Source organism: Portunus trituberculatus, chromosome 23, assembly GCF_017591435.1.
Source record: "Portunus trituberculatus isolate SZX2019 chromosome 23, ASM1759143v1, whole genome shotgun sequence".
In the NCBI taxonomy this organism is placed as follows: Eukaryota; Metazoa; Arthropoda; class Malacostraca; order Decapoda; family Portunidae; genus Portunus; species Portunus trituberculatus.
The window spans coordinates 10,774,770-10,792,341 of NC_059277.1; the positions used below are offsets into that span (position 1 = coordinate 10,774,770).

Consider the following 17,572-nt stretch of genomic DNA (forward strand, 5'->3'; position numbering starts at 1 on the left):
ACCATGACACGATTTCATATTCATTCTGCTTACTATTTGGTGATTTTAAACAGCTTCAGAAACTTATGTGGGGATTAAGATATTGACGACTCTGGCCATTAATCTTCTAACCTTCATAGACCCTTCCTAAGTATATAACATTGTCTAATCATACTCAAAACTCATGGTAAAAATAGGTCCCTGTACTAAAGGGGTTAATGAAGCCATAAGGAAGTGAGGAAAGGAATGCAGGAGTAAAGAAAAAAATAAATAAGAGTAGAATAAAATAAGTAATTAATGAAAGGACGAAATCGGTAAAGAAAGGAGTAAACAAGAGCAGAAAAAGTAAGCGCATATTGAAAAGAGAACATGACAGAAGGAAAGTAAACAAAGGAGTAAATGAAAAAAAAAGTGCAAAGAGTAAAGGGGTTAAGAAAAGAGGAACACACATAAACAAGTAAAAGTAAAGAAAAGGAGTGAAATATAACAAATGCGAGGCAAGAGAAAGTGAAGAGGAAGGGAGAGAAGGGAAAAAATGGAAGGACGGAAAGAGAGAGAGAGAGAGGGAAAAAAGGGAGGGAAGGAAGAAGGGAGAAAAGGAAAAAAAGGCAAAGAAGGATGTGAAGGGGGAACGTTACAATTCACAGGTGCGGGTTAATTTACACCTGGGCACACCTGGGCAGGACTTTGTTTACCTGTCGACGCCTGGACCTCCTCTCCCACACCTCACACACACACACACACACACACACTCTCTCTCTCTCTCTCTCTGCTACTTGTCTCTATACCTATTAATCATCTGAGAGACCTATCGATGTACTCTCTCTCTCTCTCTCTCTCTCTCTCTCTCTCTCTCTCTCTCTCTCTCTCTCTCTCTCTCACACACACCAATAAAACACCCTCTTTAACATTCGCGAGCGCCTTTAAGGGAGAATATTCCGAGTTGAAGGCGCAGTGACGTCTCCTTAACCTAACCTCACCTGACCTTGAACTAAAAAAAAAAAAAAGGAAGAAACAAGATTAAAATGCTGTCTAATGTTTTTTTTCTCTCTCTCTCTCTCTCTTGAACCGGTTTTCGCTGGTCGCTATTCGCCTTTGTTAGAAATGGTGCGTTTTTTTTTTTTTTTTCGTTTTCTTTTCTTTTCTTTGCGCATCTCCCGGCGTAAGATCTGATATAGTCGACTGTATCTTACTGTTGTATTGGGTTTTGACACTTAATGAGACGTGGAACAGGTGCGATATTCCTTAGGTAAGTACGAAATTGTAACTCATTTCTATTGTTGTCATTTTTGTTCATCTATAGACTCGAGATTTTGACAAGGTTCTCTACAGTATTATGTCTTGAAGTCTGGAAGTAGAGCAAATGTGAAGCTCTTAACATTAGCGTGAAATTATAGCTTGTTTTTATGAATCTATAGACGAAAAATTCTTATATCATTCATCATAGTTTTTTTTTTATTGAATATTGAAATAATGACACTTGAAAACCTATCAAATTTGCTAAGTGTGAAATTATAACTTGTTTTACGATATAGACGCAAGATTTCTGTAAGGTTCTGCATCTTACTTTTTTTATGAGGAAGTTTGGAAGTTACTGTAACGTGAAAGAGTGTAGAATTCCAGGTAAGTATAAAGTTCTTATACTGATAACTTTTTCAATCTTTTGCTGCTCCTGAAGGAAGATCAAACAAGGCTGACTTTTTCTTATTGTTATTCTGGGTGTTGAGTCTTAATGATACGTGAGACAGGTGTGAAATTCCAGGTGAGTGTGAACTGTAACTGTTTTGCATGATTAAGTGAGGCTGTTAAGAAAGTCAAGTAAATGTGTGAGTATGTGAGTAAAAAGTAAGATAAATGTTTGAGAATAAATAAATATTGAGAAAAGAGATGATGAGTATATGAAAAATAATATTGAAAGAACGAGGGGACTTTTCATATTTTTGTTTTACTTGGTCGGTATCCCTCTTACATAAAAAAGACAACAAAAATATAAAGTAATTTCTGACTAGATACGAATGACTTTTTTTTATTTCGTGATGTGGATTTAATATGATGCAATATGAGTATGAGAGTATGTATACTTTTCCCTTCTAATGTCTTACCAACACAGCGTCATTGCTACGTATGTTTCCAAACTGATCTCATTCCTTCTTGTCCTCAGTTACAAACACGCGTCGCATTACCACCACAGTCCTTGCATCTCTCAGGTTTACACACAGACACACACGGACAAACACCTGTCCCTACACATACAAACACCACCACCGTGTATACATTTGGATCACAGGGACGTTTCACTGTTTGATCTGCTGCAGTCTCTGACGAGACAGCCAAACGTTACCCTACGGAACGAGCTCAGAGCTCATTATTTCCGATCTTCGGATATGCCTGAGAACAGGCACACACCACACACCGGGACAACAAGGTCACAACTCCTCGATTTACATCCCGTACCTACTCACTGCTAGGTGAACAGGGGCTACACGTGAAAGGAGACACACCCAAATATCTCCACCCGGCCGGAGAATCGAACCCCGGTCCTCTGGCTTGGCTTGTGAAGCCAGCGCTCTAACCACTGAGCTACCGGGCGTACACAGGGCCACATGTCTGGGCACACATCTGGGCCACGCACTACACCCGGCACGCGATGGGAGGAGGCGAGAAGTGAGTAGCGAGGCACCTTCCCCCTCCCCGATGCTCCTTGGCTGACTGACTGAGTGTGTGTGGCTACCAGCCCCACCACTACCATCGCTACTACACGCTGACCACGTTGCTCCCCTCCCTCTCCCCCTGCACCAGAACAGACGCCCAGCGGTAACAACACCAGCGCCGCCTAACAATCGCACGCTGAGCGAGAGCTGCACAAGAAGTGTCTCCAAGGTGATGTGGGGATGGTGCAGGGATTGGCATGCCCACCGTGCCCCCGGTCGTGATGGAGGCACTAATTGCCCCGATGCTCTCCTTGCTTTCAAAGTTCTAAAATCGAAAGCAAACCCATTCCTTGGGCTTATCTCGAGGTCGTGCGTGCTGCTGAGGTAATGAGGAGGACGGCCCCTCTCGACTCTACTCCGTCACGGCGGGGACAATGGGAACAGCCTGCCGTGGCGCCAAAATGGAGCCGCGGCCGCCGGGACAAGGACGCCAGGCTGTGGTGAGGCGTTCACAGAAAAAAAAAAAAAAAAAAAAGCTGATCATTCATATGTAACGTATATTACGTAAGTTTAAATCTCGTCTTTTTAGTATGGAATGCCCGCCTGGGTCATGGCCACTCCAACCCGCAGCGGGCACCACACCACGCCTCGCCGCACGTCGCCCGCCTTTTCACATTGACATGCGGCGCGGAGCCTCGCCCCGCACACTGCCTGGGTTCCTGACGCTACACGCTATACTGCACCAGTAGGTCTAGGGCACGCTCCTCGAAGGGCGTGCTGTACTACAAGGCGAGCTCAGCCGACCTGCTGTGGTGCGTCTGTCTCACCGGTGCGTCATTCCTCGTCTCCTCAGTCACGTGCAAGGAATATACAGAATCCTTGGTCATGTGTCGTGACTGCAGTTCTGCGTAACATTTGTCCATATTTTCACTCGTCAAAATAAAAAGGTGCGCTAATTTGTATAGGTGGCAGGCGACAGACTCCGCAAGAGTGCGCCGAGCATTGACAAGTGCCAGATTGTCTGGATGAGTGTTCAAACTTAAGGATGGACAGAGAGGCGAGACAACCGTGCTCGCCTTCTCCTCACAAGAATAATGAGAGACAACAGTGACAACACCAATACTTTAACCCGCGCATGCAGAAGACCATCAAGGAAAGGGTTTGGGGAACTTAAGTGGCCTGGAGATAATAAATGAAGGAAGGACCAAGGGAGAGGATGCTCTGATGGTCAAGGGACGTGGCATTCACTCGACCATAATACCTTCGCCACAAGTCAAGATTAGGCAGGACTTGTAAAGTTATCACTGGAATCATGGGGAACACGCTTACAAAACCACCTTAACTGGAATCAATAATTGTAAGTTGTAGGATGATTAGTGGGTTTCTCACAGGTGCTTTTCCCATTAGTGACGCACATAGTCACCAATGGAGTCACTTTCATGGAAACATCCGCGAGTGGAATGAACTTACTAATCAGGATAAAGAAGGTTGGACAAATTTATGAATAAGATGACAAATGGAAAGATATCGTCCATGTTTTATATAGGGACTGCCATGTAGGTTTAACTGCTTCTTGTAGCCTCCTTTATTTTCTCGTTCTAAAGCCTTCATGACAACCACGGAACTAGCGATAAGATGCCAATTATTTAGAGAATGCAATCTCACTATCATGCCACCAAAGTTCTGTTTCAACATGCAATGCGAATTTAAGGTAAAGTATTTCCCTTGGAGTCACACAATATGTTTGAAAATATGTATATTTGGGATTCATTCACGAGATGTGTTGATGCATGACGTCGAGATATATTTAGATACTCCTGAATTCACATAGAAAATATACTTCAATCAAGAGAACTGATAAGACAACAATGAAGACTTCAACAAACCATTTCAATCTTAAAAAAAAATAAAATAAATAAATAAAAAAATCACTTAAAATTAACCAGGAGAGACAGTACAATGTTTGAATTCTCTTTCCTCTCCTTAAAAGGAGTAAGAGAAGAAAATATGATGTTTGAATGACAATATGAACTTCAATACATCCTTCTATTTCCCTAGCTTCCCTTACAACAAGCCAAGAGAGAAAGTACAATGTTCAAGTGACTAAGTATACTTAAATATACACCTTTAGACTCCCAACTTCACTTACAAGAAGTTAAGAGGAACATCACACCATTAACCATTCATTATGCCTTGTGTTCACTTTTGCTACCTTACACTGATTCAAAAGGACACTGAAGAAAATATACTTTTACTTTTGAGGTGCGAATACTATTTCGTATTTTTATAGAAACTATCTTCCTCATTATTTTTGGGTAATCAAAAGCTTTTGACTACTCTTTAGGTACTGGTAGCTTAAGTGAAGTCTTATTTACAGTCTTTTTGTTGTCCTAGGCCTGAGCCCCCTTGTTAAGAAAAACAAATAAAAAAATAATAAATGAAAAAAATGCCACAACACTCACCAACACACTGCTCTGTAACTTTACCAAATCTTGATGATGAAGACCTGAACATTTGAACATTTTAGTGATGATTATCTTCTAAGTTGCACCAGTGATGCCATACCATACCACTGACACTACAAAACCACACTTAATGAATAAACAAATTCTACTTTCTGACCAACACTCTCAAACACCTTGCTCTCTCATCACAACTATTTTCAAAAGCTAGACATGATTAGCTATGTTTTCATGAATAATCCTCCTGTTAGTAAGGTAGAACTTTTGTTGATGTCACGAGAACAATATAAGCACCATTGAAAACCTTTGTAGTCTCAACAAATCTTTTGAAAATACTGGAAGTGTAGAACAGTAGTGATTCAGATCATGGCTCTCCATCACCAGCTCTCAAACATCACATGTCAAGGAACAAACACTGAACTAAGAACAGATACACCTTCAACTAACACGAAGCAAGACAACTCAATTACAGTCACAGTTATTCTAATTTATGATCTTTGCCTACCTTAGCATAGGTGGCTTCTTCAGGGACTCACAAAACACATACTTTTTTTTACCAAATGTTTTGGGGTTTTTTTATTTATTGTTTTTTTTTTCTTAAACAAAGTTTTGTACATATCCTTTCATTTATAGTCAATGTCCATTTTTTTTCCTTTCATTAGCAACACAATTTTAACACTTTAATAGTATTTTACTTCCATGAACTTTGAGAACTGTCCCATAATGCAGTTGGAATGTACAAAACCAAATGACCCAATAAATAAAAGACACCGATGGTGCCACACACCTTCATCTGCTCTCACTGTTGCCTTCCTCCTGCATGATCTGTTGGATGAGTTTCTTGCGCTCTGCCTGTCTCCTCTGGTTCATGGCAGACACTGACTCAAAATCATAGTTCGGCTTCAGGTCCACAGACTCTTCCTTGGGTTTCCGTTCCTTGGTGGCTGGTTTCTTGGGATCAGCAGTCACATGTGTTACCTCAATCGGTTTGCCTAACATGCCCTTCTCAAACTGCACAGCCATGTCCTGAGGGAGAGAAATGTGCAGTGTGTGATATTCTGTCCAACAATGTCAACAACATGATGGTGATGATGATTCTACAATTCAATCTATGAGCCTACTTAGCCATCACTTGTGTTACCTCAGTGGGTTTGCCTAACATGCCCTGCTCAAACTGTACTGCCATCTTTTCAGGGAAGGAAAAGTGCAGTCTGTGATACTGCATCTTATCCTATAAACGAGTTGATGATTATTTTTTGTTTTGATTATTTGTGCATGAGGGAAAAAAAAATACTGGTGCCATCCTAAAAAAAAAAAAAAAGACTATTTAAAGTTGAAAATTATAATGATGGTGATAATGGTGATGGTGATGATGAAAATGATGATTATGAGAAACAGGACAAGGATGAAAATTCCACTATACATACCCACAACCTGAACCCGACAAATGACAATACATCAGACGAGGACGGGAAAAAAAAAAAAAAAAACTTTTGTACGGAAAATGTACATAAATGAAACTGAATGTTCTAACAGAAAAATAAAAAGACTTATATGATGGAAGGTTAAAAAATGTGAGTAGAAACAAGTGCTGGTAGAGACAGAAGGCAGGAACAAGCAATGGAGTGTCTGAATAAAATCATATGGATGCTCTTTTGCTACCACCATCAAAGAAAATGACAAAATAACAAGAGAATAGTAAATGAATAAATAACCAAACAAATACAACACCATTTACTTTGTGAATATGTGGTACTTTGGGCTACCTCATTTGATTTTGCTGGCCTAATATACAGATAGCAAGATCCCTCACTATACTTACTGCTCCTTGCTTGGTCTTGTAATCTATTAATGCTGTTCCTTTCTTGGTTCTCTGTTTCATCACCAGAGCATTGATGTCTCCCCACTGCAAAGAAATACCAGGAATCAATACCACAGTACATTGTACAGTGCTTACTCCAATTTTGCGAGAAATGGGGCAGCATTGTGAGTCACAAATTTGGAAATCACAAAATTGGAAGTATTATTCCTATGAGAAAATATTGAATATGGTCGCCTAATTTTTCCTTCCTTTTCCTCTCTGTTAATATATTGAGCCAGGTATCTTTCCATATGAATGATCACAGTGTTTGTACAAAGGCTACGAAAATAAAAAAATCTGTCCACCATAGGTTTTTAGAGCTTTTTCAATTTTCTCACTGTTTTTACACACCATTCTCACCAAACTCTCTGGAAATATCACATTTCCTTTTTCCATCTCTTTTTCTCTTACTTATCTTCATCTTCTGCTCCAAAGTTTTCTTGGTTGGTGGCGCCATGCTGCACAAAGTCGAGCACAAGGATTCCTCCAAATTTGCAGAGAGAACTCCGTGGAGGTGTACGTAAACAAATGGAAGGCGGGAGGGAGCGGGGCAGTGTTACCAGATGAGCTTCATTGAATTACTGTCAGATTTTTATGAAAACTAGCCAAAAACCACCAAACTATGATAAATATAATATAGATATGATAATATAGTATAATATGATAAATATGAATAAATTAATAAAATATTGTCTATATAATATAGTAATATATAATTTGTGGGAACGCTCTCTCTCCCACCACCACTCGCAATACCGGGAGAAAGGAGCAAGATGAGGAAATTTTTTAAAATGGCAATTTTTGGTGCTTAGTCGCAAAATTGGCGTCTCGCAAAATTTGAGCTCGCAAAATTGGAGTAAGCACTGTACTAAACTATAATTACAACTTATAATGCTACAAATTTTCAAACCAGTAATGCACATCAGGAATCGACTCTAAATCCACTACTGTATGAAAGAGAACCATTTTTGTATGAAGGGAATCTAGAACTGTATAAAAGAAATTCAACACTCCATAAAGGAAACCAAGAACTACATACCTTATAAAAGAGGTGGTGAATCTCTTCCTCAGTGTAACCTGGCCAGTCCTCGGTGGCTGCCCACTTAACCTTAATCTTGTGGCCCTGAGGTGCAGCACTCTTGGCCTCCTCAGATGTCCCTGGCAGAAGAACAGTTACAGATTAGATTACATTATCTTACTGGCCACAACAGCAATTATATATATATATATATATATATATATATATATATATATATATATATATATATATATATATATATATATATACACACAGTAATACTCCGCTTAACGAAGGTTCGTTTAACGAATTTCCAGTTTAACATACTATATAAAGTTTGACCAAAAAGTCCGCATAAGGTACAACCACGTCCGTTTTAGTGAATTTTCTGGGTTTGAATTTGCATTGTGAGGAACCGAACACGGTAGTTCCGCTGTGATTGGCTGGCTCCTCGCCTCTGTCTCTAGCGTTCCTGGAGCTGGATCCGAGATTCTTTAACAACGTCAGAGCAGTCTCTTGCAGCGAGATGGCATCCATGAACGCTTGGAGGGACGGTGACAAGGTTGCTATCAGGTTGCTCTGAGGTTGCTGGGAACACCACCCCTCCAGGTGGTGTTACTGTCTTATATATGCATTTATGTTCACAAAACAACATTTCTATTAGCTTTTTACAAACCTTGCCCCCAAGAAAGGATTGTTTTGTAATGCATAAATCTTACATAGAATACCAAAAAATAAAGCAGAGATGAGATGAGCCACAGACGAAGCAGGAGACTCACGGCCAATCGGCCACTTCTTCTTCTTGTGACCCTTTTGCTTGCGTGTTACTTTCATCATGATGTTTATGTTTTCACTCCTCTATTGCCTGTTATAATGGATATCATATCTTAGTATTCATATACCTATGCTCACGCCACGAGGATAACCTTGACTCCGTGGCACTGAGTGATAGTGAATTATTAATGACATACCGTGGTATTTCATTAATAATTCACTCACTCAGTGCCACAGAGCTGAGGTTATCCTCATGCCATGAGCGTATATGAATACTAATATATGATATCCATTATAGCAGGCAATAGAGGAGTGGAAACAAATATCATGGGGAAAACAACATGCAGGCTAAAAGGGTCACAAGAAGAAGAAGGGGCCAAGTCGCCGAGCCTCCTGCTTCGTCTGTGGCTCATCTCATCTCTGCTTTATTTTTTGGTATTCCATTAAGATTTCACTTTATGCATTACAAAACAATCCTTTCTTGGGGGCAAGGTTTGTAAAAAGCTAATAGAAATATTGTTTTGTGAACATAAATGCGAGAATATGAGAGAATTTGTACGTAGCTCCTCTAACTTCCAATGACTTATATGACATCATAAAAGTAGTGGTACACCAGTGGCCCAATATGCTGCCAAACATAAATATAATTTTTTTTCTAACCCATATGGTATGTTGGGGACCACCCCAGAACGCATTCCCCTCTATTTCCATTATTTCCTATGGAAAAATTACGTCCACTTAACAAATTTTCGCTCTAAGAACAGCTTTGACACCCCCTATCCTGTTCGTTAAGCAGAGTATTACTGTATATATATATATATATATATATATATATATATATATATATATATATATATATATATATATATATATATATATATATATATATATATATATATATATATATATATATATATATATATATATATATATATATATATATATATATATATATATATATATATATATATATATATATATATATATAGTAAGGTCGAGTTACGTCAGAGTTACGTTCCTGAAACAAGGCGTAAGTCGATTTTGTACGTAACTCGAGTTTTGTACTTTCAAAGCATATTATCGAGTTTTCAACCAATAATTTTTATGGTTATTCAGGTAAGTAAAGGTTATATTGTTATATTGGTATATTATTTACAACTATGTAGGAATATATTGATTAGGGCATGACGAGGACTGCAGGTTGCGAAAGGCGGCCTGAGGCCGCCAGGAGGGTGGGCAGGTCGAATGTTGTGACGCCCAGGGCGAACAGCTGTGAGCTTTGTGGAGTGCGGTAGGAGTAGAAGCGTTATATAAATAAAAGGTTATATTGTTATATTATTTACAAGTATGTAGGAATATGAAACACAAGCTTGTTTTTGTTGATTAGGCCGCCAGGAGGGTAGGCAGGTTGAATGTTGTGACGCCTTGAGTCATTTAATTGTTGTTGGGTTGGGCGTCTGTTGAACGCTGTTGAATAATGCAAGGTGGTATCATCAGCATAGGAGTGGATAGGGCATTGAGTCAGATTTAGGAGATCATTGATGAATAATAGAAAGAGAGTGGGTGATAGGACAGAACCCTGTGGAACACCACTGTTGATAGTTTTAGGGGAAGAACAGTGACCGTCTACTACAGCAGCAATAGAACGATCGGAAAGGAAACTGGAGATGAAGGTACAGAGAGAAGGATAGAATCCGTAGGAGGGTAGTTTAGAAATTAAAGATTTGTGCCAGACTCTATCGAAGGCTTTCGATATGTCAAGGCCGACAGCAAAGGTTTCACCGAAGTCCCTAAAGAGGATGACCAAGATTCAGTTAGGAAAGTAAGAAGATCACCAGTAGATCTGCCTTTACGGAAACCATACTGGCAATCAGAGAGAAGGTTGTGAGCTGATAGATGCCTCATTATCTTCCTATTAAGGATAGACTCAAAGGCTTTAGAAAGGCAGGAAATCAAAGCTATAGGGCGGTAGTTAGAAGGATTGGAGTGGTCACCTTTTTTAGGGACAGGTTGAATGTGAGCAAACTTCCAGCAAGAAGGATAAATAGAAGTAGAGACACAGATGAAAGAGTTTGACCAGGCAGTGAGCGAGTTCGGAAGCACAGTTTTTGAGAACAACAGGAGGGACTCCATCCGGACCGTAAGCCTTCCGAGAATCAAGGCCAGAGAGGGCCAGGAAAACGTCTTTATAAAGAATTTTAATTTTAGGGATGAAGTAGTCAGAGGGTGGAGGAGTAGGAGGAATATGCCCAGAATCATCCAAAGTTGAGTTGGTAGCAAAGGTTTGAGCGAAGAGTTCAGCTTTAGAAAAGAAGAGACAGCTGTAGAGCCATCTGGATGAAGTAAAGGAGGGAAAGACGAAGAAGTAAAGTTGTTAGAGATATTATTGGCTAGATGCCAGAAATCTCGAGAGGAGTTAGAATTGGAAAGACTTTGACATTTTCTATTGATGAAAGAGTTTTTAGTAAGTTGGAGAATAGATTTGGCATGATTACGGGCAGAAATATATAGGGCATGAGTTTCAGCAGTTGGATGGCTACGGAACCGTTTGTGAGCCGCCTCTCTATCATTGACAGCACGAGAACAAGCAGAGTTAAACCAAGGCTTTTTAGCTTTAGGATTAGAGAAAGTATGAGGAATGTATAGCTCCATGCCAGAGATAATCACCTCTGTTATGCGCTCGGCACAAAGAGAAGGATCTCTGACATGAAAACAATAATCATCCCAAGGGAAATCAGAATAGTACTGCCTTAGTTCCTCCCACTTAGCAGAGTTAAAATGCCAGAAGCACCTCCGCTTAGGCGGGTCCTGAGGCTGCACTGGAGTGATAGAACAGGTAACGGAAATTAGATTGTGGTCGGAGGAGCCCAACGGAGAGGAAAGTTTAACAGAGTAAGCAGAAGGGTTGGAGGTTAGGAAAAGATCAAGAATGTTGGGCGTGTCTCCAAGGCGGTCAGGAATACAGGTAGGGAACTGCACTAGCTGCTCTAGGTCATGAAGGATAGCAAAGTTGAAGGTTTGTTCACCAGGTTGGTCAGTGAAAGAAGATGAAAGCCAAAGCTGGTGGTGAACATTGAAATCCCTAAAATGGAGATCTCAGCAAAGGAAAGTGAGATAAGATGTGCTCCACCTTGGAAGTCAAATAGTCAAAGAATTTTACATAGTCAGAGGAATTAGGTGAGAGGTATACAGCACAGATGAATTTAGTTAGAGAGTGACATTGAAGTCTTAGCCAGATGGTAGAAAATTCTGAAGATTCAAGATTGTGGGCACGAGAGCAAGTGGTGTCGTTACGCACGTATGCGCAACATCCAGCTTTGGATTGAAAATGAGGATAGAGCAAGTAGGAGGGAACAGAAAAGGGGCTGCTGTCAGTAGTCACAGACAACTGTGTTTCAGTTAGGAAGAGAAGATGAGGTTTAGTAGAGGAGAGGTGGTGTTCCACAGATTGAAAATTAGAACGAAGGCCACGAATGTTGCAGAAATTGATAGTAAAAGTATTAGATGAAGTGTCAAGACACCCAAGGTCGACAGCAGAGGGGCAGTCCGACCTGGGGACATTTATGGTCCCCTCCCCAGAGGGGGACTCCGAGGCAGGGCGTGGTGAAGCCATTATTAAATTTTGATTTGAAGAGAGTGTAAAAGTGTAAGGTGTTGTAGTGTAGTGTAGGAAGTAGTAGAAGTTGTCTTTAGAGGGCAGGCTGCAGCTGCTCAATTGTATAAATGAGACCACAAAGGGAACCGGGAAGAGAGGACACGGGGAATCACTCAGTCTGCAGCACTGCCTACATCCCCGTAAGTACCTCTCCTGGAGTATTCCACCGGGCGGCAGGTGACTACTGCCTACTCCTACATCTACCCTGATTTCTCAGTATTCTTCCAATGGTTTGCTGACAGGGAGGCGGCCGCTCGACGTGAGATGGAGGAACAACGCCGGGAAGACAGAGCTGAGTTTCGTGCTCTGTTAACCAGCCTCACTTCTTCCCAGGGCGCGCCCGGTGCGGCTCCGACGAACCCCCAGACGCTTGGGAGTCCTGGCGGTGCACAGAGCGGCTCCGGTACCCACCCACCTGTGCAGAAAGCAGCTGTCACACCTCCGCCGCCACTGTCACACGACGTGACGTACCAAGTGTTTCGTGAGTGGAGGAGACGTTGGGAGGACTACGCGACGATGATCGACCTGCCCAGCCTGACGCTGCCTAAACAGAGGATCCAGCTACGTATGTGCCTCACTCTGGAGACGCAGAGGGTGTTAGAGCACACATTACAGGTGTCGCCTACCTCTCTCAAGCCAGTTGATGAAGTGCTTGACATTCTCCAGGCTCATATACGTGACTCCAACAACGAGGCATTGCGTCGGCGAGCCTTCACTAGCTGTCGGCAGGCGAGGCGAGCCCTTCTCCGAGTTTCTCGTCCGACTGAAGAGCCTGGCGGAGGAATTCGACATCTGTAAGGCTCACCACCTGGACTGTGAAGAGGCCTGGATGAAGCACGGTATCCTGACAGGCGTCCACGACGAGGAATTGGTGACCAAGATTGTGTCCCTCGACGCCGCCTCTACTCTTGCTGACGTCATCAATGTATGCAGGGCCCACGAGGCGACGCGGTCAGCCGCCTCTGCCATACGTGCCTCACCTACAGTGTCTGCTGTCTCAACGTATAAACAGACGAAGAAAGCAGCACACAAACCTGGAGTCCCCCCTCGCCAACCTTCACCCACTCATCGGGTGCCTACCTCCTGCAGCAGCTGCCCAGCAACAGGTGTTACGTGCAAAGGTTGTGGGAAGACTGGCCACTATGCTTTGATGCCCAAGTGCCCAGCCAGGCAGTCTACGTGCACTGCTTGTAACCGTCTGGGGCACCTGGAGAAAGTCTGCAAGCAAACCAAGGCAAGGAGTAAGTCCCAGCGACCCGAGAAGCCGAAAGGAAAGAGGAAGACACCCCACCTTCCACGTGGTGCGGTTACAGTCTCTCACAACGGACCCAGGGTCTCATGAGGGCCCATCTGAGGCCTCATGTCAGTCTCCTATCAGTACTCGTGATGACCCGACACCTCCTCCTACTGTACGAGTGGAAGTGTTGCATGACGGTCACTCTGGTGGTCTGGACTTCATTCCCGACACTGGTGCCGACACGACGGTCATCGGCCCACAGCACTTGAGAATGTTGGGCATCGACAGACAGGCTCTTGGTCCTCCTCCATCCCTTGCCTACTACAACGCTGATGGGACGAAGATGTCTGCTGCCCTCGGTTCGCTCCAGGCCACATTAGTTTACGGCGAGCTGTCTTGTACGGGCTGGATAGATGTGCAGGGTTCGTGGAACACCCCACTTCTGTTCCGTGAACACTGTCGTGCTTTGGGGATCGTGCCTCACGACTTCCCTGCTCAGATTTTCTCAGCACGAGGCAGTGTCGCCAGTGTAAGGGAGGCGACAAACGCTCCAGCTCCACGTTCCAGCGTGCCTGCGTTACCTCTTCTCAGCACCACTTCCCCAGACGCAGCGAAGGAGTACTTCTTGAGGGAGTACCAGGATGTCCTCTTGACAAAGGATTCTACACAGGATGCTCCACTCAAGCCGATGTCTGGACCGCCGATGAGGATCCACTTACGAGACGATGCCCAGCCGTTTGCTGTCCACACGCCAAGGCTTATTCCTTTGGCCTACAGGGACGCAGTGAAAGCTGAGCTCGACTCTATGGTGGCACGAGGCGTTATTGCTCCTGTTGGTGACGTCCCATCTTATTGGTGCCATCCGATGGTTGTTGTGCCGAAACCTGGTGGAGGTGTCAGGATCACTACGGACCTGAGTAAGTTGAACGCACAAGTATCTCAGCCTGCACACCCATCACCCACGCCTTTTGCAGCCATCCGAAGTGTCGATGCCAGGGCACGCTACTTCACCATGATTGACGCGTTGTGTGGATATTGGCAGATACCCTTGCATGAGGACGACCAGGCCCTGACTACGTTCATCACTCCATATGGGCGCTTCAAGTACCTCCGAGGTCCCATGGGTTTCGCAGCCACAGGCGACGCCTTCTGCCTCCGAGGAGACATCACACTACAGGGAGTGCCACAGTGTGTCAAAGTCGTGGATGACATTCTCGTGTACGACGAAGATTACTTCACACATCTACGCCACGTTAACGACATCTTGGCCAGATGCCGAGCCCATGGCATCACTTTAAATGCCAAGAAGTTTGTGCTGGCGGCTCCATCAGTGTCCTTCTGCGGCTACAGGCTCTCCCATGACGGCATCGCAGCAGACCCTGACAAGGTTCGGGCCATCACTGAGTTTGCTACGCCTGCTACGTTGACCGACCTTAGGTCCTTCATGGGCCTTGTCAACCAGCTCGCCAGCTTCTCGTCCGACCTCGCTGCCACTGCTGCGCCTCTACGCCCACTTTTGAGCCCTAAGAAGTCGTTTGTGTGGACGCCCGACCATGAGCAAGCCTTCCAACGTGTGAAGATGGCCTTGGGCAGCCCACCAGTCCTTGCTGCCTTTGACCCTGCTCTCCCTACGACTCTGCAGACCGATGCTTCCCGCCTGTATGGGCTGGGTTATGCCTTACTGCAGGACCACGGTGGTGGACAGCAGCGTCTCGTCCAGTGCGGCTCACGTTTCTTGACGGATACAGAGACCCGATATGCGACGATCGAGTTGGAGATGTTAGCTGTCGTATGGGCCATGGGGAAGACCAAGTTCTACCTCACAGGATTGCAACACTTTAACCTCGTCACCGATCATCGCCCTCTAGTTCCCATCCTAAACAGCTACTCCCTTGACGCTATAGAGAATCCACGTCTACAACGCCTCAAGGAGAAGATCGCCCCGTACATCTTCACAGCTGTATGGCGCCCGGGCAAGGAGCTGTGTATCCCGGACGCTCTATCTCGCTCTCCTGTTGGCTAACCAACACATGCTGACGAAGTCAATGGCATTGATACCAGCTTCCAAGTTAGGATTATCGCTACACTACGTGCGATGGAGTCTCTTGCTTCGTTGGTGCCTCCTGATGTTGCAGAAGCACCTCCTGGCAGTGACCTTGCCCTTGAGGAGCTTCGTAAGGTGGCAACCGAGGACCCCGAGTACGTCCAGCTCCTTCATTTTGTGAAGAACGGATTCCCTATGGACAGGTACGCCCTCCCCAACGTGCTCCGCCCGTACTGGAAGTTACGGGAGGACCTCTACTCTGATGAGGATCTCGTCCTGTACAGTGCACGAGTGTTGGTGCCGTGTCTTGGCCCGCCTGCACGACAGCCATCGTGGTATCGAAGCCACCAAGCGCCGTGCTAGGCAGGCTGTGTTCTGGCCAGGAGTGGATGCAGACATTGCCAACACTGTTCGAGCATGTGAGCCGTGCCAGATTCTGCAGCCCAGTCAACAGCAAGAACCAAGACTCTGTGATGACAACCCAACTCGACCATTCGAGTCCATTTCTGCTGATTACTTCTCAGTTGCAGGGAAGGCTTTCTTAGTCATTGCAGATCGTCTTTCCGGCTGGCCTGTCGTCGTGTCCTGTGGCGCTGATACGACGTCTGCTGCCACCATTCGCCATTTCCGCCGCCTCTTCAGGGACCTGGGTGTTCCTGTACGCCTGCGCACGGATGGTGGCCCACAGTTCGCCAGCCGGGAGTTTTCTACGTTCCTCGAGCGCTGGGGAGTCCGTCACAACACATCGACGCCCCATTACCCACAGTCTAACGGCCATGCCGAGTCTGCAGTGAAGGCCGTGAAGCACTTCATCCAGAAGGTGGCACCGTCTGGCACTATAGACTGTGAGGCGTTCGACAGGGGTCTCCTGGAGCTTCGGAACACCCCCAACCAGACGGGTCACTCTCCAGCTCAAGTCCTGTATGGTCGCCCTTTACGCTCTTGCGTCCCCGCACATGCCAGCGCCTTCCAGAAACGGTGGCAGGCCAGGGACGAGAGTTGCGACCGTCGAGCTGCTGCCCATCTCCGTGATGCCACAAGTCGCTACGATGCTCACGCTCGGCCTCTTCCACCCCTGCAGCGAGGTGACGTGGTTCAAATCCAGGACCCGACTATGCAGCGGTGGGATAGGGTTGGCACCATCATGGGCGTTGGCAGGTCACGGGATTACCTGCTCAAGATGCCCAGTGGTCGAGTGTGGTGGAGGAACAGGCGCTTCCTCCGCCCTGCTCCACCCCTAAACGCTTCTTCTACGATGGAGGACGCCACTGCTCCATTGGTGGCACCTGATACGGTGATGCCCCGCAGGTCGCCACGACTCCAGGAGAAGGCGTCCGCAGCTGCAGTCGCTCGAGTCCCTGTGGACTTCTGAGCGCAGAATGGGGGGAGAGATGTGGGTTATGTATTGTATTAATGCATATTACGTGTATGTGGCACCACTGTATTTCTCTGCGCATTCAGCTAGCACATGAGCCTGTGCTCCCGAGTCGCTACTGGCCGCCATTTCCTACCCTTTGTAGCTCTAAGGACAAGTAAAGAATCTACGTGTACTGCGTGTATGTCTGCCCCTTACTTAGGCATACACGCCCTCCATTATACATCCCGCAACCAACAACCTGTAGCATCAAGATCAAGATCAAGATCACACACACCACTCACTGCCCAGTCAAAACATAACAGCATCACCAGCAGCTCATCTTTCTTAGTTCAACTTACCACCAAAACGCCCTGCAATGTGGCCTAACGTTCCTAAGAAGACCAGGAAGTGTCTTACTCTCGAAGTGAAGCTGGATATTATTCACAGACAAGAGAAAGGCCAGAAAACTAATAACATTGCTTCCCACCATGGCTTGACTCCATCTACTGTCTACTATTTTCAAGTCAAGAGACT

The 17,572-nt window shown here is 44.8% G+C and overlaps 2 protein-coding genes across 3 annotated transcripts in view; both read right to left on the reverse strand.

The window, feature by feature from the left end:
- Window positions 1–3,014, reverse strand: part of LOC123507679 — a 367,512-nt gene extending 364,498 nt beyond the window's left edge. The window contains exon 1 of the mRNA XM_045260794.1: window positions 2,442–3,014. The gene's annotated coding sequence lies outside the window, so the exon portion shown is untranslated. The remainder of the gene's footprint in view (window positions 1–2,441) is intronic.
- A 1,359-nt stretch (window positions 3,015–4,373) lies between these two features.
- Window positions 4,374–17,572, reverse strand: part of LOC123507680 (dnaJ homolog subfamily C member 17-like) — a 64,146-nt gene continuing 50,947 nt past the window's right edge. For both annotated transcript variants that reach the window (XM_045260795.1, XM_045260796.1), the window contains exons 6-8: window positions 7,993–8,111; window positions 6,915–6,998; window positions 4,374–6,118 (exon numbers count right to left, since the gene is read on the reverse strand). In XM_045260795.1, coding sequence (XP_045116730.1) covers window positions 5,882–6,118; window positions 6,915–6,998; window positions 7,993–8,111 — 440 coding nt within the window. In that variant the 3' untranslated portion in view covers window positions 4,374–5,881. The remainder of the gene's footprint in view (window positions 6,119–6,914; window positions 6,999–7,992; window positions 8,112–17,572) is intronic.